At 44.6% G+C, this 26,071-nt stretch overlaps 1 protein-coding gene and 1 non-coding gene across 3 annotated transcripts in view; both read left to right on the top strand.

Annotated features, from left to right (window-relative positions):
- Positions 1-5,642: 5,642 nt before the first annotated feature.
- Positions 5,643-26,071, top strand: part of mdm2 (MDM2 proto-oncogene) — a 38,041-nt gene continuing 17,612 nt past the window's right edge. The window contains exons 1-9 of one of the 2 annotated variants that reach the window (XM_056277206.1): positions 5,643-5,699; positions 11,526-11,600; positions 12,812-12,886; positions 14,756-14,889; positions 18,299-18,348; positions 18,595-18,647; positions 18,727-18,811; positions 23,453-23,622; positions 23,744-23,863. In XM_056277206.1, the coding sequence (XP_056133181.1) occupies positions 11,547-11,600; positions 12,812-12,886; positions 14,756-14,889; positions 18,299-18,348; positions 18,595-18,647; positions 18,727-18,811; positions 23,453-23,622; positions 23,744-23,863 (741 nt within the window). In that variant the 5' untranslated portion in view covers positions 5,643-5,699; positions 11,526-11,546. Of the gene's footprint in view, positions 5,700-11,525; positions 11,601-12,811; positions 12,887-14,755; positions 14,890-18,298; positions 18,349-18,594; positions 18,648-18,726; positions 18,812-23,452; positions 23,623-23,743; positions 23,864-26,071 lie in introns of those variants that run through there. The other variant, XM_056277207.1, reaches the window with a different exon arrangement.
- Positions 9,459-9,563, top strand: LOC130110935 (U6 spliceosomal RNA). Its single transcript, XR_008810121.1, has one exon. It is a non-coding gene; the product is annotated as a U6 spliceosomal RNA (small nuclear RNA).

Below are 26,071 nucleotides of genomic sequence, written 5' to 3'. Positions count from 1 at the left end.
AACTTCACAGGACGCCAGCGCAGCTCTTCAGACTCATCAGACTCATCAGACTTAGGCTGAGAAATTCAGACGATCTTCAGTTCAGAAACGTGAGTAACTTCACAGCAGGCCAGCGCAGCTCATCAGACTCATCAGACTGAGGCTGAGAAGTTCAGACGGTCTTCAGTACAGAAACGTGAGTAACTTCACAGGAGGCCAGCGCAGCTCATCAGACTGAGGCTGAGAAGTTCAGACGGTCTTCAGTTCAGAAACGTGAGTAACTTCACAGCACGCCAGTGCAGCTCCTCACACTCATCACACTCATCAGACTCATCAGACTGAGGCTGAGAAGTTCGGACGGTGTTCAGTTCAGAAACGTGAGTAACTTCACAGCAGGCCAGTGCAACTCATCACACTCATCAGACTAATCAGACTCATCAGACTCATCAGACTGAGGCTGAGAAGTTCAGACGGTCTTCAGTACAGAAACGTGAGTAACTTCACAGAAGCCCAGCGCAGCTCATGAGACTCATCAGACTGAGGCTGAGAAGTTCAGAAGGTCTTCAGTTCAGAAACGTGAGTAACTTCACATCAGGCCAGCGCAGCTCATCAGACTCATCAGACTCATCAGACTGAGGCTGAGAAGTTCAGACGGTCTTCAGTTCAGAAACGTGAGTAACTTCACAGCAGGCCAGAACAGCTCATCAGACTCATCAGACTCATCAGACTGAGGCTGACAAGTTCAGACGGTCTTCAGTACAGAAACGTGAGTAACTTCACAGCAGGCCAGCTCTGCTCATCAGACTCATCAGACTGAGGCTGAGAAGTTCAGACGTTCTTCAGTTCAGAAACGTGAGTAACTTCACAGCAGGCCAGTGCAGCTCATCAGACTCATCACACTCATCAGACTGAGGCTGAGAAGTTCAGACGGTTTTCACTTACAAACGTGAGTAACTTCACAGCAGGAGAGTGCAGCTCATCAGACTCATCAGACTCATCAGACCGAGGCTGAGAGGTTCAGACAGACTTCAGTTCAGAAACGTGAGTAACTTCACCGCAGGCCAGCTCTGCTCATCAGACTCATCAGACTCATCAGACTGAGACTGAGAAGTTCAGACGTTCTTCAGTTCAGAAACGTGAGTAACTTCACAGCAGGCCAGTGCAGCTCATCAGACTCATCAGACTCATCGGACTCATCGGACTCATCAGACTGAGGCTGAGAAGTTCAGACGGTCTTCAGTTCAGAAACGTGAGTAACTGCACAGCAGGAGAGTGCAGCTCATCAGACTCATCAGACTAATCAGACTGAGGCTGAGAAGTTCAGACGTTCTTCAGTTCAGAAACGTGAGTAACTTCACAGCAGGCCAGTGCAGCTCATCAGACTCATCACACTCATCAGACTGAGGCTGAGAAGTTCAGACGGTTTTCACTTACAAACGTGAGTAACTTCACAGCAGGAGAGTGCAGCTCATCAGACTCATCAGACCGAGGCTGAGAAGTTCAGACGGACTTCAGTTCAGAAACGTGAGTAACTTCACCGCAGGCCAGCTCTGCTCATCAGACTCATCAGACTCATCAGACTCATCAGACTCATCAGACTGAGACTGAGAAGTTCAGACGTTCTTCAGTTCAGAAACGTGAGTAACTTCACAGCAGGCCAGTGCAGCTCATCAGACTCATCAGACTCATCAGACCCATCAGACTGAGGCTGAGAAGTTCAGATGGTCTTCAGTTCAGAAACGTGAGTAACTGCACAGCAGGAGAGTGCAGCTCATCAGACTCATCAGACTAATCAGACTCATCAGACTGAGGCTGAGAAGTTCAGACGGTCTTCAGTTCAGAAACGTGAGTAAATTCACAGCAGGAGAGTGCAGCTCATCAGACTCATCAGACTAATCAGACTCATCAGACTCATCAGACTGAGGCTGAGAAGTTCAGACGGTCTTCAGTTCAGAAACGTGAGTAACTTCACCGCAGGCCAGCTCTGCTCATCAGACTCATCAGACTCATCAGACTGAGGCTGAGAAGTTCAGACGTTCTTCAGTTCAGAAACGTGAGTAACTTCACAGCAGGCCAGTGCAGCTCATCAGACTCATCACACTCATCAGACTGAGGCTGAGAAGTTCAGACGGTTTTCACTTACAAACGTGAGTAACTTCACAGCAGGAGAGTGCAGCTCATCAGACTCATCAGACTCATCAGACTGAGGCTGACAAGTTCAGACGGTCTTCAGTACAGAAACGTGAGTAACTTCACAGCAGGCCAGCTCTGCTCATCAGACTCATCAGACTGAGGCTGAGAAGTTCAGACGTTCTTCAGTTCAGAAACGTGAGTAACTTCACAGCACGCCAGTGCAGCTCATCAGACTGAGGCTGAGAAGTTCAGACGGTCTTCAGTTCAGAAACGTGAGTAACTTCACAGCACGCCAGTGCAGCTCATCACACTCATCACACTCATCAGACTCATCAGACTGAGGCTGAGAAGTTCGGACGGTGTTCAGTTCAGAAACGTGAGTAACTTCACAGCAGGCCAGTGCAACTCATCACACTCATCAGACTAATCAGACTCATCAGACTGAGGCTGAGAAGTTCAGACGGTCTTCAGTACAGAAACGTGAGTAACTTCACAGAAGCCCAGCGCAGCTCATGAGACTCATCAGACTGAGGCTGAGAAGTTCAGAAGGTCTTCAGTTCAGAAACGTGAGTAACTTCACATAAGGCCAGCGCAGCTCATCAGACTCATCAGACTCATCAGACTGAGGCTGAGAAGTTCAGACGGTCTTCAGTTCAGAAACGTGAGTAACTTCACAGCAGGCCAGTGCAGCTCATCAGACTCATCAGACTCATCAGACTGAGGCTGACAAGTTCAGACGGTCTTCAGTACAGAAACGTGAGTAACTTCACAGCAGGCCAGCTCTGCTCATCAGACTCATCAGACTGAGGCTGAGAAGTTCAGACGTTCTTCAGTTCAGAAACGTGAGTAACTTCACAGCAGGCCAGTGCAGCTCATCAGACTCATCACACTCATCAGACTGAGGCTGAGAAGTTCAGACGGTTTTCACTTACAAACGTGAGTAACTTCACAGCAGGAGAGTGCAGCTCATCAGACTCATCAGACTCATCAGACCGAGGCTGAGAGGTTCAGACAGACTTCAGTTCAGAAACGTGAGTAACTTCACCGCAGGCCAGCTCTGCTCATCAGACTCATCAGACTCATCAGACTGAGACTGAGAAGTTCAGACGTTCTTCAGTTCAGAAACGTGAGTAACTTCACAGCAGGCCAGTGCAGCTCATCAGACTCATCAGACTCATCGGACTCATCGGACTCATCAGACTGAGGCTGAGAAGTTCAGACGGTCTTCAGTTCAGAAACGTGAGTAACTGCACAGCAGGAGAGTGCAGCTCATCAGACTCATCAGACTAATCAGACTCATCAGACTGAGGCTGAGAAGTTCAGACGGTCTTCAGTTCAGAAACGTGAGTAACTTCACAGCAGGAGAGTGCAGCTCATCAGACTCATCAGACTAATCAGACTCATCAGACTCATCAGACTGAGGCTGAGAAGTTCAGACGGTCTTCAGTTCAGAAACGTGAGTAACTTCACCGCAGGCCAGCTCTGCTCATCAGACTCATCAGACTCATCAGACTGAGGCTGAGAAGTTCAGACGTTCTTCAGTTCAGAAACGTGAGTAACTTCACAGCAGGCCAGTGCATCTCATCAGACTCATCACACTCATCAGACTGAGGCTGAGAAGTTCAGACGGTTTTCACTTACAAACGTGAGTAACTTCACAGCAGGAGAGTGCAGCTCATCAGACTCATCAGACTCATCAGACCGAGGCTGAGAAGTTCAGACGGACTTCAGTTCAGAAACGTGAGTAACTTCACCGCAGGCCAGCTCTGCTCATCAGACTCATCAGACTCATCAGACTGAGACTGAGAAGTTCAGACGTTCTTCTGTTCAGAAACGTGAGTAACTTCACAGCAGGCCAGTGCAGCTCATCAGACTCATCAGACTCATCAGACTCATCAGACTGAGGCTGAGAAGTTCACACGGTCTTCAGTTCAGAAACGTGAGTAACTTCACCGCAGGCCAGCTCTGCTCATCAGACTCATCAGACTCATCAGACTGAGGCTGAGAAGTTCAGACGTTCTTCAGTTCAGAAACGTGAGTAACTTCACAGCAGGCCAGTGCAGCTCATCAGACTCATCACACTCATCAGACTGAGGCTGAGAAGTTCAGACGGTTTTCACTTACAAACGTGAGTAACTTCACAGCAGGAGAGTGCAGCTCATCAGACTCATCAGACTCATCAGACCGAGGCTGAGAAGTTCAGACGGACTTCAGTTCAGAAACGTGAGTAACTTCACCGCAGGCCAGCTCTGCTCATCAGACTCATCAGACTCATCAGACTGAGATTGAGAAGTTCAGACGTTCTTCTGTTCAGAAACGTGAGTAACTTCACAGCAGGCCAGTGCAGCTCATCAGACTCATCAGACTCATCAGACTCATCGGACTCATCAGACTGAGGCTGAGAAGTTCAGACGGTCTTCAGTTCAGAAACGTGAGTAACTGCACAGCAGGAGAGTGCAGCTCATCAGACTCATCAGACCGAGGCTGAGAAGTTCAGACGGTCTTCAGTTCAGAAACGTGAGTAACTTCACAGCAGGAGAGTGCAGCTCATCAGACTCATCAGACTCATCAGACTGAGGCTGAGAAGTTCAGACGGTCTTCAGTTCAGAAACGTGAGTAACTGCACAGCAGGAGAGTGCAGCTCATCAGACTCATCAGACCGAGGCTGAGAAGTTCAGACGGTCTTCAGTTCAGAAACGTGAGTAACTTCACAGCAGGAGAGTGCAGCTCATCAGACTCATCAGACTCATCAGATTGAGGCTGAGAAGTTCAGACGGTCTTCAGTTCAGAAACGTGAGTAACTTCACCGCAGGCCAGCTCTGCTCATCAGACTCATCAGACTCATCAGACTGAGGCTGAGAAGTTCAGACGTTCTTCAGTTCAGAAACGTGAGTAACTTCACAGCAGGCCAGTGCAGCTCATCAGACTCATCAGACTCATCGGACTCATCAGACTGAGGCTAAGAAGTTCAGACGGTCTTCAGTACAGAAACGTTAGTAACTTCACAACAGGCCAGTGCAGCTCATCAGACTGAGGCTGAGAAGTTTAGACGGTTTTCAGTTCAGAAACGTGAATAACTTCACAGCAGGAGAGTGCAGCTCACCACACTCATCAGACTCATCAGACTCATCAGACTGAGGCTATGAAGTTCAGACGGTCTTCAGTACAGAAACGTGAGTAACTTCACAGGAGGCCAGCGCAGCTCATCAGACTGAGGCTGAGAAGTTCAGACGTTCTTCAGTTCAGAAACGTGAGTAACTTCACAGCAGGAGAGTGCAGCTCATCACACTCATCAGACTCATCAGACTCATCAGACTGAGGCTGAGAAGCCCAGACGGTCTTCAGTTCAGAAACGTGAGTAACTTCACAGCAGGCCAACGCTGGGTTTGATCCAGCATCGGATGATGTGTTGAGCTGACTTATTGAAGATCGAAGACTCTGATCAATTTCCTATGATCGACAAGAATACGGAGTCACGTGCCTCAATCAATCCGCGTGTTGCACGCGCTCCGTTTGAACGCTGACGTGCACGCGAGCCACCGCGGGCGGCAAGCGGAGGGGTCTGAACCGTCAGTAAAGGCAGCAAAGTGAGTAAAGTACACAACTTGCTTTGTTATTATTATTATTATTTATTATTGATTACTATCATAGATAAGTGTTTTCCAGAGAGGGTGTGCGGAGCTAGAATTGATCCTAGCGGTAAAAAGTCCTCGTTTACCGCTCAGCCGCTCTGCAGAATTAGCCGACATGGTAACAGGCCGCCGAGCCCCGCGTTTTCCTGACACACAACGCGGCAGAGCGGGACGACGAGCTGGTGGCCACCGGCAGCCGGAGTCCCCTGGCCGGAGTAAAGAAGACAAAGGCGGTTTCGACGTCCGGAGAAGGAGCTCAGCTTAGGTTCGATTAGTGGGAGTTTCTTGACGATAATGAAGTAAAACGAGGCTGTACGTTCGGGTAACAGCTGAGTTAGTTAGCAGGAGCGCTACATATACATAAGTAATAAACAATCATGGCGTTTCTATTGCGCTGTAGTTAACGTTAGACTAACCTCGGCTCATTTAGCGGCTCTCCACACGCCGACGCACCACACATGTAGTACAGTGGAGTGTATTTCCATGTGTATTGGCCTTAAAATAAACACACACACACACACACATATATATATATATATACATGTGTGTGTGTGTGCATGTGTGTGTGTGTGTGTGTCAGCGTAAAACTGATGGTACTAAATGCTGTGCAAGAGTCCGCATTTCATCTCGGGATAGCTTTGCTATGTTATGGTTGATGGTATCCGTTTGTGAACAGGCCGTCTGTTGTGGGTTGTGTCTGTTGTGCAAGGAAGAAGCCTGGCGTCCAAACCGGCTGGACGTGTTCTGACACGTTTGTTTGACTGCAGTTGTACTGATGTGTTTTGTTTTCTCATCCCCTTTTAAAATGATCTGTCTTTTTGAACTCGAACTGAAAGTAAAAGTGAGGCCGTCCTCCCTTCCGCCAGGAGGGATGACGAGGTGCATGTCTGAAGTCCCGCTGCTGTGAGACAGACGGAGGAGACAGACAGGAGGAGCTGCTCCTCCTGTCCGCCTCATACACATCAGCACACGTTGTTCACGTCGTCTCAGCTTCCTAGTCACGTGCTGTTGTGTTATTAAACTACGAAGTGTGTGTGTGTGTGTGTGTGTGTGTGTGTAGAGTGCGGAACAAGTCCGGGCATATCTTCACTGTGGCAGTTCAGCAGTATTTGTGTGTGTGTGTGTGTGTGTGTGTGTGTGTGTGTGTGTGTGTGTGTGTGTATCTCTCTCTGTCTGTCTGTCTCTCATATGTCCTTCTCTCTCTTTCCCTCAGTGTCTGTCTCTCTCTCATCTGTCCTTCTCGGTGTCTGTCTCTCTCATCTGTCCTTCTCTCTCTTTCCCTCGGTGTCTGTCTCTCTCTCATCTGTCCTTCTCTCTCTTTCCCTCGGTGTCTGTCTCTCTCATCTGTCCTTCTCGGTGTCTGTCTCTCTCATCTGTCCTTCTCGGTGTCTGTCTCTCTCATATGTCCTTCTCTCTCTTTCCCTCGGTGTCTGTCTCTCTCTCATCTGTCCTTCTCTCTCTTTCCCTCGGTGTCTGTCTCTCTCTCATCTGTCCTTCTCGGTGTCTGTCTCTCTCATATGTCCTTCTCTCTCTTTCCCTCAGTGTCTGTCTCTCTCTCATCTGTCCTTCTCTCTCTTTCCCTCGGTGTCTGTCTCTCTCTCATCTGTCCTTCTCGGTGTCTGTCTCTCTCATAGGTCCTTCTCTCTCTTTCCCTCGGTGTCTGTCTCTCTCTCATCTGTCCTTCTCTCTCTTTCCCTCGGTGTCTGTCTCTCTCTCATCTGTCCTTCTCGGTGTCTGTCTCTCTCATATGTCCTTCTCTCTCTTTCCCTCGGTGTCTGTCTCTCTCTCATCTGTCCTTCTCTCTCTTTCCCTCGGTGTCTGTCTCTCTCTCATCTGTCCTTCTCGGTGTCTGTCTCTCTCATATGTCCTTCTCTCTCTTTCCCTCAGTGTCTGTCTCTCTCTCATCTGTCCTTCTCGGTGTCTGTCTCTCTCATATGTCCTTCTCGGTGTCTGTCTCTCTCATCTGTCCTTCTCGGTGTCTGTCTCTCTCATATGTCCTTCTCGGTTTCTGTCTCTCTCATATGTCCTCTCTCTTTCCCTCGGTGTCTGTCTCTCTCTCATCTGTCCTTCTCGCTCTCTTTCCCTCGGTGTCTGTCTCTCTCTCATCTGTCCTTCTCTCTCTTTCCCTCGGTGTCTGTCTCTCTCATCTGTCCTTCTCGCTCTCTTTCCCTCGGTGTCTGTCTCTCTCTCATCTGTCCTTCTCTCTCTTTCCCTCGGTGTCTGTCTCTCTCATCTGTCCTTCTCTCTCTTTCCCTCGGTGTCTGTCTCTCTCATCTGTCCTTCTCGCTCTCTTTCCCTCGGTGTCTGTCTCTCTCTCATCTGTCCTTCTCGCTCTCTTTCCCTCGGTGTCTGTCTCTCTCTCATCTGTCCTTCTCTCTCTTTCCCTCGGTGTCTGTCTCTCTCATCTGTCCTTCTCGCTCTCTTTCCCTCGGTGTCTGTCTCTCTCTCATCTGTCCTTCTCTCTCTTTCCCTCGGTGTCTGTCTCTCTCTCATCTGTCCTTCTCACTCTCTTTCCCTCGGTGTCTGTCTCTCTCTCATCTGTCCTTCTCGCTCTCTTTCCCTCGGTGTCTGTTGTGGGAAATAACGGCAGTATTTACAACCATTAGGTTGATCTCTGGATAAGGTTTAGATATATGATGTATGGGTTTACCTGTGTACCATGTATGATTTTTACAAATCAAATGCAGCTATATTTATGCTACATATTTTGTAAAGTTATTGTTTTATCCTAAATATGGTGCAACTGGAAATAATGGTGTCTTAAGGCAGGGTAAATGTAGTATCACCAAACGGCGACAAAACACCTATGGAAAAATAATGGTATCAAGAAGTACAGTATAGTACATGTTAATACCACTAGTACAGTAAAGTACATTTTAATAGAAGTACAGTATAGTACATGTTAATACCACTCGTACAGTATAGTACATGTTAATACCACTAGTACAGTATAGTACATGTTAATAGAAGTACAGTATAGTACATGTTAATACCACTAAAATGCACAAATGTGAAATATAATGGGGTATAAATTCAGGGTGGATCTATTTTGTAAAATCAAAGGTTCAGCCCCGCAACAGGTGGTGGCATAAAGGTGTGTGCATCCGGAGGTCAGACAGCCGCGCCACGGGCCAGCTCGGTATGTAGTTGTGTGACACCAACAGTAAAGCGCTTCACATCAGACCAGAAGGTGTTGGACCTTGATTGATTGACTTTGAAAATAGTGTGAAGAACAAAATTGTCCCACACTGTGTGTCTGTCTCTTTCTTCGTGTCTTACTGACGCCGTAGTAGGGGGACTTGTCAGCCTGTTGAAATGGAACAGCTGCAGACCGTGGCAGTGGTATTCTGTCCACTGCAGGATTCTGCATTCAACATGAACATTTATTGCCCAATATTCAGATGATGGAACGTAGCGACAGCAGTGAGAGGGGACGTTGAAATGCAAATGGTGATTCTTTTCTTTTTAATGCTCATTGACAGGACACATGTCAAGGTGCACTGGTCCTGTTGATTTGTAAACCTTAAATTCAGCATAGAAAGAATGGCTGTTAATCATTCTTTAGTATAATAAGAATGTCTTATTTGCCAAGTTAAGTGTGCACATACAAATTATTTGACATGGTAGGAAGGTCTCATGAAACACCACCCTATTTGTGGGATCTAAGAGTATCTACCCGTCTTAAATATGAAATTGAATAAAGTGATTTAGAAAATATTTTCTGGCATTGCTTATACTAAAATTGGAACAATACAGAGAAGATTAGCATGGCCCCTGCACAAGGATGTTACGCAAACTCGTGACGTGTTCCTCATTTTTAAAAAGAAGAAAAAAAGTATTTTCTGTCCAGGGAGCTACAAGCAGAAACTAACAATGTCACCAATAGAAGAAGCTACACATGGAGTCTACAGTGTTGATGGTAGTCTAAAGCCTGCCTGGTCCTGGTCTAGCCCTCAGAATGAGTCCCAGCTGATGGACTGGTAGCTGTTTAGCTATCAGATTGTCTAGGGGGTGGAGGGTGACTTTGCCCTGCGATGGAAACACAACCATGCTACTGACACAGCATGAGTAAGCAGTGTTTAGTCTCCTACTGGAGCCAGTTAATGACAGTATGACTAAGCCTAGACTAGCCCTGACTTGTTCCAGCACTGCTATGGAACACAATTAGGCAATTTGGTTAAAACAGCTTGATGATTATAGCCAGTGTTAAAGAGTACAGTGGTGATTACAGGTGAACTGGAGGCTGCCAGTAGTATGGCAGTAGCATGGCAGTAGCACGGCAGTAGTACGGCAGCAGCATGGCCGTAGCATGGCAGCAGTATGGCAGCAACATGGCAGCAGTATGGCAGTAGAATGGCAGTAGTATGGCAGCAGCATGGCAGCAGTATGGCAGCAGTATGGCAGTAGCACGGCAGTAGCATGGCAGCAGTATGGCAGTAGCATGGCAGCAGTATGGCAGTAGTATGGCAGTAGCATGGCAGTAGTATGGCAGTAGTATGGCAGCAGCATGGCAGCAGTATGGCAGTAGTATGGCAGCAGTATGGCAGCAGTATGGCAGTAGCATGGCAGCAGTATGGCAGTAGTATGGCAGTAGCATGGCAGTAGTATGGCAGTAGTATGGCAGCAGTATGGCAGCAGTATGGCAGTAGCATGGCAGTAGTATGGCAGTAGCATGGCAGTAGTATGGCAGCAGTATGGCAGCAGTATGGCAGTAGCACGGCAGTAGTACGGCAGCAGTATGGCAGCAGTATGGCAGCAGCATGGCAGTAGTATGGCAGTAGCATGGTAGCAGTATGGCAGCAGTATGGCAGTAGCATGGCAGTAGTATGGCAGTAGCATGGCAGCAGTATGGCAGCAGTATGGAAGTAGCATGGCCGTAGCATGGCAGCAACATGGCAGCAGTATGGCAGTAGAATGGCAGCAGTATGGCAGCAACATGGCAGCAGTATGGCAGCAGCTTGGCAGTAGCGTGGCAGCAGCATCAGTTAAGCCCTGGCTGGCTCGGGTTAGCACGGTGCTGAGGAAGGGCTGGGCTGAGTGCTAGTCCTGACATGTTGAGGCAGCTCTATATAAAGCTGCCAGCCCCAGCCCTGCTCCTCACTGCACTTCATGTACAGAGCAGAGGGAGATGAGCGGCTGCTGGCTCTGCACAGCTGTCTAGGTAGAATTGAATTCATTTTAATAGGTAAGACATAGATTTCCTGTATATTTCTCTGCTGGTTTTGGTGTGAAGTTTACTAGTGGTGATTTGTGTTCTGATATTGTTGATAGCAGTTCAGTTAAATGTGTTCTCTGTGGTACAGGACTAAACAATAGCCACTATCAATGATGTTCTGATGTTAGTGTAGTTCTTTTATTAGCTGCCTTAAAGTGTCAGTAGGTTAATATTAAGTAAACTGCTAGATAGTGATGACTTAAAGTGTCAGTAGGTTAATATTAAGTAAACTGGTAGATAGTGATGATTTAAAGTGTCAGTAGGTTAATATTAAGTAAACTTGTAGATAGTGATGACTAAGTGTCAGTAGGTTAATATTAAGTAAACTGGTAGATATTGATGACTTAAAGTGTCAGTAGGTTAATATTAAGTAAACTGGTAGATAGTGATGACTTAAAGTGTCAGTAGGTTAATATTAAATAAACTGGTAGATAGTGATGATTTAAAGTGTCAGTAGGTTAATATTAAGTAAACTGGTAGATAGTGATGATTTAAAGTGTCAGTAGGTTAATATTACGTAAACTGGTAGATAGTGATGACTTAAAACTGTGTTTTGTGTTGACCAGGTAACTGAAACCGTCACCAAGATGTCAGCTGACAACTGTCTGAACACCAAGCACAACACGGAAGACAACAAACTGGTAAGACTGACTGTTTACTGACTGTTCACTGACTTGACTCTGGCTGGATTATTTACTAACTGACCTCACATTATGAGTCTAATACTCTCACTCTCTGTCTCTCTCTGTCTATCTCCCTCTCTCTCCCTTGCTCTCTGTCTCTCTCTCTCACTTTCTTTCTCCCTCTCTCTGTCTGTCTGTCTCTCTGTCTGTCTGTCTGTCTCTCTCCCTCTGTGTGTGTGTGTGTGTGTGTGTGTGTGTGTGTGTCTTTATGTGTCTCTCTTGGTGTGACTTGCTATGGGGCTGTGTAATATGACGTGTAAATGTAAAGCACTGACTGTTACTATGGAAATGGGATGTCATGGCTAAGCTTTGTGTTTTTGTTAAATGAAGAGCTGTTTTAAAACGCAAGCTTTCTCTTTCTCTTTCTCTTTATCTCTTTGTTTTTATCTTTCTCTGTCTCTTTATATTTATCTATCTCTTTATATAAATCTATCTCTTTCTCTATCTCTTTATATTTATCTTTATATTTATCTATCACTTTCTCTGTTTCTTTATATTTGTCCTCTATATTTATCTCTTCATATTTATCTGTCTCTCTATATTTATCTATCTCTTTATATTTCTCTTTCTCTTTATATTTGTCTATCTCTTTCTTTCTCTTTATATTTATCTCTTTATATTATCTATCTCTTTATATGTCTATTTATCTATCTCTTGTATTTCTCTTTCTCTTTATATTTATCTATCTCTTTCTTGTTACATTTATCTCTACATTATCTATCTCTATATTTATCTTTATATTTATCTATCTCTTTATATTTACCTCACTTTATATTCATTTATCTCTTTCTCTTTATATTTCTCTTTGTATTAATCTATCTCTTTCTCTATCTCTTTATATTTATCTTTATATTTATATATCTCTTTATATTTACCTATCTCTTTATATTTATCTATCTCTTTATATTTATCTTTATCTTTATATTCATCTATCTCTTTATATTTATATTTATCTATATCTTTATCTATATCTTTATATTTATCTATCTCTTTATATTTATATTTATATGTCTCTATATCTTTATATTTCTCTATCTTTTTATCTTTATATTTATCTATCTATATTTATATTTATCTATCTCTTTATATTTATCCATCTCTTTATATTTATTTTTATATTTATATTTATCTATCTCTTTATATTTATCTTTCTCTTTCTCTTTATCTAGGTGAGACCTAAAGTTGAGTTCCATTCGCTGTTACAGCATGCGGGAGCCACTAAAGATGTTTTTACAATGAAGGAGGTACCAACAGCTGTCTGTCTGTTTTACAGTCTCTCTTCAGCTATCTGTCTGTCTGTCTGGTTTGCAGTCTCTCTTCAGCTATCTGTCTGTCTGTCTGGTTTGCAGTGTCTCTTCGTCTGTCTGTCTGTCTGTCTGTCTGTTTTGGAGTGTCTCTTCAGCTACCTATCTGTCTGGTTTGCAGTCTGTCTTCAACTGTCTGTCTGTCTGTCTGTTTTGCAGTGTCTCTTCAGCTATCTGTCTGTCTGGTTTGCAGTCTGTCTTCAGCTATCTGTCTGTCTGGTTTGCAGTGTCTCTTCAGCTATCTGTCTGTCTGGTTTGCAGTCTCTCTTCAACTCTGTCTCTCTTTAGCTGTCTATCTGTTTGTCTGTTTTGCAGTCTCTCTTCAGCTATCTGTCTGTCTGGTTTGCTGTCTCTCTTCAGCTGTCTGTCTGTCTGGTTTGCAATCTCTTCAGCTGTCTGTGTCTGTTTTGCAGTGTCTCTTTAGCTATCTGTCTGTCTGTTTTGCAGTCTCCAGCTGTCTTATCTGTTTTGCAGTGTCTCTTCAGCTGTCTGTCTCTGTTTTGCAGTGTCTCTTCGTCTTGTCTGTCTGTCTGTTTTGGAGTTTCTCTTCAGCTATCTGTCTGTCTGCTTTGCAGTCTCTCTTCAACTGTCTGTCTGTCTGTTTTGCAGTGTCTCTTCAGCTATCTGTCTGTCTGGTTTGCAGTGTCTCTTCAACTCTCTGTCTGTTTTACAGTCTCTCTTTAGCTGTCTGTCTGTCTGTTTTGCAGTCTCTCTTCAGCTATCTCTCTGTCTGTTTTGCAGTGTCTCTTCAGCTGTCTGTCTGGTTTGCAGTCTCTCTTCAGCTGTCTGTCTCTGTTTTGCAGTGTCTCTTCGTCTGTCTGTCTGTCTGGTTTGCAGTCTCTCTTCAGCTGTCTGTCTGGTTTGCAGTCTCTCTTCAGCTGTCTGTCTCTATTTTGCAGTGTCTCTTCAGCTGTCGGTCTGTCTGTTTTGCAGTGTCTCTTCAGCTATCTGTCTGTCTGGTTTGCAGTCTCTCTTCAGCTCTCTGTCTGTCTGTTTTACAGTCTCTCTTTAGCTGTCTATCTGTTTGTCTGTTTTGCAGTCTCTCTTCAGCTATCTCTCTGTCTGTTTTGCAGTGTCTCTTCAGCTGTCTGTCTGTCTGGCTGTTTTGCAGTGTCTCTTCAGCTATCTTGTTTGGTTTGCAGTCTCTCTGTCCGTCAGAGATGTGATAACATTTCCTACCAGGTGTAACAGTTGTGCCAAGCTATAGGAAGCTCTTCAACAGAATCCTTTCATAGACTGACAAGTCACAGCTATCAGTGTCCTTCTGTCTGCATGCTTTCTGTGTTGATGTAGTGCTCAACAACTTCTTTATAAAGATGAGAAGCCTATGATGTGTGTGAGCCAGGTTACACTTCCTTAACGCCATGCTTTCAGAGGAGAGACAGATGTGTCAGCACAATGACACAGCATTTATACCATGACACATTCATTTGATAGTACATTTAAAAAGCAGGTAGGTTATTTGAATGTGTAACTAATAAACCTTGTGTCATCTCGTGAGATGGAAATTGTTGTCACCACTTTGGAGGTGTGTACATGTGAGAGTGTGCGTATGGTACTACAGCTAGCCTGTGTGGACACGGACCACTACATCCGGACATGGAAGTGTTAGCTGCTGCTAGCTGTTACCTCCTCCTACCCCCAACACACATGTGACAACATTACTGCAGGGTCCACTAACTGGTTAGCTATGTTAGCAGGCTGGATTCATCTCTCTCTCTCTCTCTCTCTCTCTCTCTCTCTCTCTCTCTCTCTCTCTCTCTCTCTCTCTCTCTCTCTCTCTCTCTCTCTCTCTCTCTCCTCTTAAAGGTGATGTTCTATCTTGGTCAGTACATCATGCAGAAGCAGCTCTATGACCAAAGAGAACAACACATAGTCCACTGTTCCCATGATGCACTGGGGCAAGTTCTGGGCGTTGACAGCTTTTCTGTTAAGGAGCCCCGGTGAGGAATGGGCGCACACACACACACACACACACACACACACACACACACACACACGTTCATGCATGTGTGTCAGTAGTTAAGCAGGTGTCTTTGCACTACTTCATCCACAACATAAACTGGTTGAGTTGAGTGAGTTACTTCTTCTACTTTGGTTGATTCTTTAGAATGTGTAGGTTGTTACTTCATCAGTTGTATAATATAATTATTACTTCCTGAGTTACTTCATCCGTTGTATAATTAATTATTACTTCCTGAGTTATTTCATCAGGTGTATAATTAATTATTACTTCCTGAGTTATTTCATCAGTTGTATGATTAATTATTACTTCCCGAGTTATTTGATCAGGTGTATAATTAATAATTACTTCCTGAGTTATTTCATCAGTTGTATAATCTAGTTATTACTTCCCGAGTTACTTCATCAGGTGTATAATCTAGTTATTACTTCCTGAGTTATTTCATTAGGTGTATAATTAATTATTACTTCCTGAGTTATTTCATCAGTTGTATAATCTAGTTATTACTTCCTGAGTTACTTCATCGGGTGTATAATCTAGTTATTACTTCCTGGGTTACTTCATCAGGTGTATAATGTGTAGAGACACACACACACACATTACTTCCCGAGTTATTTCATCAGGTGTATAATTAATTATTCCTGATTTATAATCTAGTTATTACTTCCTGAGTTATCAGGTGTATGATGTGTAGACACACACACACACACACACACACACACACACACACACACACACACATCCAGAGTTATTTCATCAGGAGTATAATTAATTATTACTTCCTGATTTATTTCATCAGGTGTATAATTAATTATTACTTCCTGAGTTATTTCATCAGTTGTATAATTAATTATTACTTCCTGGGTTACTTCATCAGGTGTATAATTAATTATTACTTCCTGAGTTACTTCATCAGGTGTATAATTAATTATTACTCCCTGAGATATTTCATCAGTTGCCAGGTATGCCAGATTTATATGCAAACAGATGTACTTTGATTCTTTTTTTGGCCTACTTATTTAAAATGACAGCTCATTCTGAGTCTTTAGATAATCATTCAATCTTTATCTCGGTTCTAACTGTTGAGTTCAACTCATAACTAAAAAAAAAACTGGAAAATGGGAGTTCTGGTGTAGAAGTGCGAGCTGTTGGAAAATGGGAGTTCTGGTGCAGAAGTGCAAGCTTTTGGAAAATGGGAGTTCTGGTGCAGAAGTGTGAGCTGTTGGAAAATGGGAGTTCTGGTGCAGAAGTGTGAGCTGTTGGAAAATGGGAGTTCTGGTGCAGAAGTGTGAGCTGTTGGAAAATGGGAGTTCTGGTGCAGAAGTGTGAGCTGTTGGAAAATGGGAGTTCTGTTGCAGAAGTGTGAGCCGTTGGAAAATTAGAGTTCTGGTGTAGAAGTGCGAGCTGTTGGAAAATTAGAATTCTGGTGCAGAAGTGTGAGCTGTTCATGTCTTGGCACAGCAGTGAGTTTGAAATATAAGACGTTTTCAGCATCAGGATGTGTGCACTGTGCTGTGGTAACAACCGCTCTCTAAATGTCACTAGGACAAAAGACTTGACTGCTTCTTTAGAAGATCAGAGAAAATCACAGTCCTGTATGCATCCGTGGGTAATTTGTTGAAATGGTGGGCAGTTTTATTCCCTACACATCACACACCCTCACACCGTCTCTCAACACCAACTGCATCCTGACGAAGGCACAGCAGGGACTGTATTTTCTGAGGCGTCTCACAAGTTTTGTTATGAGTACCAAAACTCTTGTGAACTCTATCTCAGTACCATGCAGAGGGTCTTGACAGGCACTCACAGTGTTTTTTGGAAACCTGACTGCTCAGGACTGCAGACTGCTGCAAAGGACTAAAGACAGCAGCCAAAATCCTTGGCATGGAGCTACCTCACCGTCATAACATTTACACCACTTGCTGCAAAAGAAAAGCCTGGAACCTCATGGAGGACACCAGCCACCCCACTCGTGTTCTGTTCTCATTCCTTCCATCTACAAACTGTTAGGGAAGCATCAGATCACACACCAGCTGTCTCGGTAATGGTCTCTTTCCACAGGCAGTCAGATTGCCGAACAACTGGTCCACCCATATGCACCTTACATTGTTGTGTTATCGTGTACTGTATGTAGTGCATATAATGTATGATTTCACTGTATACATAGTCTGGTTTTTTGGGATGGCATGTCCTTGTGTTCTTTGCCTTGTGTCCCTTGTGTTGAGGCAGGGAGAACCAGAGCACAAGAGTTTCACTGTATTCTAAATACACATGACAAAGGTGAACTTGAACTCCATCCATCCATCCATCCATCATTATCTCAACCGCTTATCCTGCTCTCAGGATCGCGGGGATGCTGGAGCCTATCCCAGCAGCCATTGGGCGGCAGGTGGGGAGACACCCTGGACAGGCCACCAGGCCATCACAGGGCCCACACACACACATTCATATCTAGGGACAATTTAGTACGGCCGATTCACCTGACCTACATGTCTTTGGACTGTGGGAGGAAACTGGAGCCCCCGGAGGAAACCCACGCAGACACGGGGAGAACATGCAAACTCCACACAAAGGATGACCCGGGACGACCCCAAAGGTTGGACTACCCCGGGGCTCGAACCCAGGCCCTTCTTGCTGTGAGGCGGCCACATTAACCACTGCACCAAGGTGCTGCCCTGAACTCGAACTAGTGGTGTTTAGAACTAGAAGTCAGAGAGAAGTCACGTATTTTACATCTGTGTGGGGAGATGTGTCCAACCAGTCAGAACATCAGCTGATTTCACTTTTTAAGACTGCTTCAGCCAAAGAGGATGAACTATTCAATCAAATCAACTGATGTTGTGACTGATGGGAAAGAAAACCTGCAGACTCTCAGGCCTCCGTGATCATGGTGGTCCAGATCTTATCTAACAGAAGGGGTTTAGAACTACAAGCCATGTGGCTTGTAGTTCGTGATGGTTCGTGATGGCTTGTCAGCCGATCAGATGACGAGATGGGTGGTGCTATCAACCAGTCAGGTGAATAGATGGGTGGTGCTATCAACCAGTCAGGTAAATAGATGGGTGGTGCTGTCAGCCAGTCAGGTAAATAGATGGGTGGGGCTATCAACCAGTCACGTGAATAGATGGGTGGTGCTGTCAGCCAGTCAGATGAATAGATGGGTGGTGCTGTCAACCAGTAAGGTAAATAGATGGGTGGTGCTGTCAGCCAGTCAGGTGACTAGATGGGTGGTGCTGTCAGCCAGTCAGGTGACTAGATGGGTGGTGCTATCAACCAGTCAGGTAAATAGATGGGTGGTGCTGTCAGCCAGTCAGGTGACTAGATGGGTGGTGCTATCAACCAGTCAAGTAAAGTGATGGGCAGTGATTTGATGTTTTGATCTGTTTCAGCATTCTGTTTGCCATGATCACCAAGAACCTTGTGGCCGTTACAACTCAAGGTAGGTCTGTCCTCAACTGTCTGCTAATCTGTCCTCTCGTCTCTTCTCTTGTCCTCCTCTACGGTTGTTATGACTCCGTTCAAAGTGTTGCTTTGAATTTATTTTACAATAAAGCATTATCACACCTTGTATACTCACGTTGTGTGTTTAACTATCTGCCATACCGATACTTGAATGCTGGGAATCTAATTTGTCTGTCGGTCTCTTTGTCTGTCTACCTGTCTCTCTTCATAACTGTCTCTCTAGACGCACAGCCCAGCTTATCACAACAACACAGCCAGACCGACAGAGGAAAAGAGGTGCCACACAAACACACACTTATAAAGCATTGATTGACAGAACCCCAGCGTCCTGAGGCTGATACCGTTGTGTTTTTAGGAGGCGGAGTCAGAGAGTTGCTCCTCTTCTGGGAGGAGCAGCAGCAGGAGGAGGAGGAGACGGAACAGAAGGAGCAGTGATCCAGGTGAGTCCAAGAGGCTCTGCCCATCTTGGCTATCAGCAACGCAACACATGTGTGTTCAGAGTCACTGAACACTGGTTTGACTGTTTAGTATTAAGCCAACTTCCTACTGAGATGTGTGAAGATAGTCCAGTCTTGTAACAGTCCACCAGTGTACAGGCTGATTCACACTGAGATTTCTGCCCCCTTGTAAACTTTGACACTGTCAGCTGAATGCTGTCTGACAGCCAGAGGAAATTACCATTCCTGTTTTTCTCAAAACAGGAACATAGAAATTGCTGTATGAATCTCCAGGCCCAGGGCGTCCGGGTAGCATAGCGATCTAGTCCGTTGCCTATCAACACGGGGATCGCCGGTTCGAATCCCCGTGTTGCCTCCGGCTTGGTCAGGCGTCCCTACAGACACAATTGGCCATGTCTGCAGGTGGGAAGCCAGATGTGGGTATGTGTCCTGGTCGCTGCAGTAGCGCCTCCTCTGGTTAGTCGGGGCACCTGTTCGGGGGGGGGGGAGATAGCGTGATCCTCCCATGCGCTACGTCCCCCTGGTGAAACTCCTCACTCTCAGGTGAAAAGAAGCAGCTGGCGACTCCACATGTATTGGAGGAGGCATGTGTTAGTCTGCAGCCCTCCCCAGATCGGCAAAGGGGTGGAGCAGTGACCAGGATGGCTCGGAATAGTGGGGTAATTGGCCGGATACAATTGGGGAGAAAAAGGGGGAATCCAAAAAAGAAATCTCCAGCCCCAAGCCAGTACTCCGAGTTAGGTAACTTGAGTCTTACTGTGGCGTTCTCCTCCATTAAATGACACAGACGTTAACACTGTGTTCAGACTGCTACTTCCCAACACTCCTTGTTTTGCATATCTGGTTTGACTTGGATTACTGTGCTCTAGTTTGTACATAAAAATGCCATGTGGAAGCAGACCTTTCTCAAACCAAATTCAGATTCGGATCATGTTTCTGTAGCTGCGTCTCAGTTTGACCACTTAGATTGAACCACAACTATCTTGCTTGCCCTTCCACGTCCAAAAACAAACCATGGAACAAGTCCATGTGGAGGAGATCCAGGAGAATAGTCTGTGATGGACCAACATAGAGACTGCATGTTAGCTTTGTGCTTTGCTCTGTGAAAGGGTGCTGCAGAGCAAGACAACCTGGAAGTCACTGACAGAAAGAAGACGCGTCAAGTCAATTTTATTTCTGTAGCCCATTATCACAAATTACAAATTTGCTTCAGTGGGCTTCAGATGACAAGATGGCTTTGCCTATCAACCAATCAGGTGAATAGATGGGTGGTGCAGGTGAAAACTCCTCACATCTGTCAGTCTCAGTGTAATGATGTTGGAATGTGTATTCCTGCATTATGTTTATATGGCTAGGAGTTCAACTTATGGTCATGTGTGTTTATTAATGCATACTGATGTCAATCAATCAATCAAGTTGCATTTTATATATATACACTACCGTTCAAAAGTTTGGGATCACATTGAAATGTCCATATTTTTGAAGGAAAAGCACTGTACTTTTCAATGAAGATAACTTTAAACTAGTCTTAACTTTAAAGAAATACACTCTATACATTGCTAATGTGGTAAATGACTATTCTAGCTGCAAATGTCTGGTTTTTGGTGCAATATCTACATAGGTGTATAGAGGCCCATTTCAAGCAACTATCACTCCAGTGTTCTAATGGTACAATGTGTTTGCTCATTGGCTCAGAAGGCTAATTGATGATTAGAAAACCCTTGTGCAATCATGTTCACACATCTGAAAACAGTTTAGCTCGTTACAGAAGCTACAAAACTGACCTTCCTTTGAGCAGATTGAGTTTCTGGAGCATCACATTTGTGGGGTCAATTAAACGCTCAAAATGGCCAGAAAAAGAGAACTTTCATCTGAAACTCGACAGTCTATTCTTGTTCTTAGAAATGAAGGCTATTCCATGCGAGAAATTGCTAAGAAATTGAAGATTTCCTACACCGGTGTGTACTACTCCCTTCAGAGGACAGCACAAACAGGCTCTAACCAGAGTAGAAAAAGAAGTGGGAGGCCGCGTTGCACAACTGAGCAAGAAGATAAGTACATTAGAGTCTCTAGTTTGAGAAACAGACGCCTCACAGGTCCCCAACTGGCATCTTCATTAAATAGTACCCGCAAAACACCAGTGTCAACATCTACAGTGAAGAGGCGGCTGCGGGATTCTGGGCTTCAGGGCAGAGTGGCAAAGAAAAAGCCATATCTGAGACTGACCAATAAAAGAAAAAGATTAAGATGGGCAAAAGAACACAGACATTGGACAGAGGAAGACTGGAAAAAAGTGTTGTGGACGGATGAATCCAAGTTTGAGGTGTTTGGATCACAAAGAAGAACGTTTGTGAGACGCAGAACAAATGAAAAGATGCTGGAAGAATGCCTGACGCCATCTGTTAAGCATGGTGGAGGTAATGTGATGGTCTGGGGTTGCTTTGGTGCTGGTAAGGTGGGAGATTTGTACAGGGTAAAAGGGATTCTGAATAAGGAAGGCTATCACTCCATTTTGCAACGCCATGCCATACCCAGTGGACAGCGCTTGATTGGAGCCAATTTCATCCTACAACAGGACAATGACCCTAAACACACCTCCAAATTGTGCAAGAACTATTTAGAGCAGAAGCAGGCAGCTGGTATTCTATCGGTAATGGAGTGGCCAGCGCAGTCACCAGATCTGAACCCCATTGAGCTGTTGTGGGAGCAGCTTGACCGTATGGTACGCAAGAAGTGCCCATCCAACCAATCCAACTTGTGGGAGCTGCTTCTGGAAGCGTGGGGTGCAATTTCTCCAGATTACCTCAACAAATTAACAGCTAGAATGCCAAAGGTCTGCAATGCTGTAATTGCTGCAAATGGAGGATTCTTTGACGAAAGCAAAGTTTGATGTAAAAAAAATCTTATTTCAAATACAAATCATTATTTCTAACCTTGTCAATGTCTTGACTCTATTTTCTATTCATTTCACAACATATGGTGGTGAATAAGTGTGACTTTTCATGGAAAACACAAAATTGTTTGGGTGATCCCAAACTTTTGAACGGTAGTGTAAATATGTTCAGAAGTATACTAATACAATTACAGGAGTAATACTAATGTCTTTATGCATGTTCAGTAACCCAGGTAAGGAAATCACTGAAAGGTGAGTCAGTTCATCTGGACACAACTTTTACTGACGGAGACATTTCATCATCATCTACGTGACCTCTTCAGTCTCACCTGACTGCAGGTGTCCCCACCCTTATAAACAATACAGTGACTGCAGGTGTCCCCACCCATTTAAACAATACAGTGACTGCAGGTATCCCCACCCTTACAAACAATACACTGACTGCAGGTGTTCCCACCCTTACAAACAATACAGTGACTGCAGGTATCCCCACCCTTACAAAACAATACAGTGACTGCAGGTGTCCCCACCCATTTAAACAATACAGTGACTGCAGGTATCCCCACCCTTACAAACAATACACTGACTGCAGGTGTTCCCACCCTTACAAACAATACAGTGACTGCAGGTATCCCCACCCTTACAAACAATACAGTGACTGCAGGTGTTCCCACCCTTACAAACAATACACTGACTGCAGGTGTTCCCACCCTTACAAACAATACAGTGACTGCAGGTGTTCCCACCCTTATAAACAATACAGTGACTGCAGGTGTCCTCACCCTCACAAACAATACAGTGACTGCAGGTGTCCTCACCCTTATAGACAATACAGTGACTGCAGGTGTCCCCCCCCTTATAAACAATACAGTGACTGCAGATGTCCCCACCCTTATAAACAATACAGTGACTGCAGATGTCCCCACCCTTATAAACAATACAGTGACTGCAGGTGTCCCCACCCTTATAAACAATACAGTGACTGCAGATGTCCCCACCCTTATAAACAATACAGTGACTGCAGATGTCCCCACCCTTATAAACAATACAGTGACTGCAGATGTCCCCACCCTTATAAACAATACAGTGACTGCAGATGTCCCCACCCTTATAAACAATACAGTGACTGCAGATGTCCCCACCCTTATAAACAATACAGTGACTGCAGATGTCCCCACCCTTATAAACAATACAGTCGCATAATAACCCAAGCCAACCATCGGCTTCATATGCAGATTGCTGTAACCATTAAACTAGAGTTACAGTGACCATGTGTACTATTCACAGAGGATTGGGGAATAGTTGCAATCACAGCACTGTAAGATGGTGACGGATGTACTCTTAGCTCTCCTCACCCCACCCCCTCGGTTCAAGGATGGTCATTCCCTCTTCACATAGATGGCCTCTTTGTCTCCCCGTTCAAACCAGCGTTCCTTCCTATCAAGGATGTGCACATCCTCATCCCTGAAAGAGTGGCCACTGGCCTGTAGATGGTGTAGACTGTGGAGTCCTGGTTTGACGTGTTAGCTCTCCTGTGCTGTGCCATCCTCTTGGCCAGCATCTGTTTGTTTCCCTGATGTAAGAGCCGGGAGGTCACTTAGATGAGTGATGAAACGGTTCTCTCCATAAACACTGTCCAGGTGAACTGATTCAACTTTCTGGGAGTAATACTGATGTTTTCCAATTTATTCATATTTATGCAAGTGTAGTAATACGGCAACATCCACCAGGTCCTTCTCGCTGTGCAGAGGATGAGGAAGAGGAGGAGGTGGGGGGCAAGAGGAGGAGGTCTGACAGTTACTCCTTGACATTTGATGACAGCTTGTCTTGGTGTGTGATTGGTGGGCTTGGAAGTGGGCGGGACCGGCACAGCAGCCAATCATCTGATAGTCATAGCACAGTAAGTTTTACTCACAAACACGTGTGCACAGACTCAGACACTGAATAACACAACAACACAGAGTCACAGACCCACAATTCAACCTACACAGTATTTCTAACCCTGAGCTGGTTGGCTTCAGTCTGGCAGGTCGGAGGTGAGTTCATCTGACAGCGATAATTTCAGTGTGGAGTTTGAGGTAGAATCCATCGACTCTGACAACTATGATGATGAAGATGCGTCTTTATCAGGAGAAGACCAGGTACACACACACACACACACACACACACACTGACAAACGCTTTCAGTCTGAGAGCGAGGGAGTTTAAATCTATTAACTGTGACACAAGAGTCCTAAAACAAGAACCGAAATCGTCTTGTTTGTTTCTTAACACAGTACTATGTTTTTACCGTCATTGGTCCTTGGTTTACGCTTTGGCTTTTGGGTTTTCTGGCATGTCCGGTACCCTCTTCTCTTAAGGGCTCACTATTACACCACCTCTACGCTGGCTGAGGAGGTTGTAGAACTCACCTGCGTCCTCTGAAACACGTGGAGTCACCGACTGCTTCTTTCCACCTGCAGCTTTATCCTGGGGTACTATAAAGCTACAGATTTCATTTCTGCAGACTAAAGATTACCCTTAAATGCAAGAGCTCTCTGAGCTCCATTATGAATGAGGATGATGGGGTCTAGTCGACTCTTATAGACAAGTGAACCCAAACCTTCCTTCAGAGACAGGATGGATATATCTATACACACACACACACACACACACACACACACACATATGTGTGTGTGTGTGTGTGTGTGTGTGTGTGTGTGTGTGTGTGTGTAGATATGGCAATCAGAAAATCCATTGGCATGAGTTTCAGTGACGATTTCAGCCACATTAACATACCATGTTTCCCAGACTACAAGCTGCACTGGAGTATAAGTTGTATTCAGCAAAAAATGTGTTATGAGGGGAAAAAAAACATTGAAGTGGCGTCGGTGTTTAAGTAGTATTTATATGTTGGTACCATAGAACTTGATTACAGTAGAACGGACACTCCAATTCAAATCAACATAGCAGGAACCACTGCCGTTGCAGGGAACTGTGACAGCTGTAGCAGCTAATAGTCCATGGGCCAGAGCCCAAAATTTCCTATTTCGGTACACTCAAGGTGGCAAAACTTACTTATAATTTTTGAAAGGATCCATGTCTGTAGATGATATTTTGGTATGATAACCATTCCTGAGTGGCAGCTGTATCACAGTTATCAGCTCATGAAGTTAACCACCCCCTAAAGTAAATTGCATTTTAGACGCTGGTGCATATCCTGGTTTAGCCTCATGGTCAGGACATTTTTCAATGTTCTATAATATTGTCTTTGGTATCATTTTAAAGGGGACCTTCTTAGCTTTCATTCAAGCCCTGTTGTGGATATTTCTCACAAATATAGAGGTCACTTGAGCTCTTCAACCCGTCAATAACACACATCTTTCTGCAATGTTCGCCTAAACTATATACTTTCTTTTAGCCCTGTGGCATCTAGGAATATCAGGGACACAAAACACAAAAACTGGAATACTCACAGGACTGTAAAGATTCAGGAAATGTATAATATACCCATACTATTTCATTGTGTGAGGTGATTGTGAACCTTAAATTAGAAGGGCATTATTACTAAGAAACTAACTAGACCAAAGCCAGTTAGTCCATGGGTCAGACCAGATATCGATATCACCCAAGGTGACACAACTTCACTGGTGCCATTTTATTTGGTACACTAACAGAAGTAAAATAATACATGATAACCTTTCCAAATGAGCAGCTATTTCATTTTTCTTTCAGGAAACCTGTTTCTGTGCCTCTCACGATTGTGTATTTGCCCAGATTTTTACAAATATAGCATTTCAACAACCCTGGTACTGATTAGCCTAGCTTAAACTCTGGGACAGTTCTTAGTTGGCCAACAACCAAGGATAACCAGTACTGTGTACTTCCATTCATTGTGCTAAGCTAGGCTAACGTGCAGCCAGATAGCTTTCTACTAAACACATATAGAGGAAACTGGTATCTATCTTCTTGTCTCACTCTGGAGAAGATTGTAAGCTAATTTCCCATAATGTTAGCATGTTCTTTTAATGTATATGTTAATATGATTAGTTAGAGTGGCTACGAGGAACTTTCATCTTGTGTTGATTTTAGCGGCCTCATGTGGACAAAATACAGCTGTTGCATAGCAACTAGGTAATGTATCTATTTGTGGCTATGTAAGATAAATAATGGTAATATGACGCTGGTGAAGCAAAGTAAACTTTGTTTTAGTAGTGTTCATACACCTAAGTTACATGTATTTGTTTGTATGTGGCAGGTGAAAACTGACTGAATATGGCCACTGGTGAACAAGCAAGTTTTTACCCAATACCAAAGCGCCCACGGGTGGAGTGCATTATCCACTGTTCTGATGATACAGATAAGCTGGT

This window comes from Lampris incognitus, chromosome 3 (genome assembly GCF_029633865.1).
Source record: "Lampris incognitus isolate fLamInc1 chromosome 3, fLamInc1.hap2, whole genome shotgun sequence".
Classification (NCBI taxonomy): domain Eukaryota; kingdom Metazoa; phylum Chordata; class Actinopteri; order Lampriformes; family Lampridae; genus Lampris; species Lampris incognitus.
Note: the sequence above shows the minus strand (reverse complement) of the source record. Positions and strands in the feature narration are given on the sequence as shown.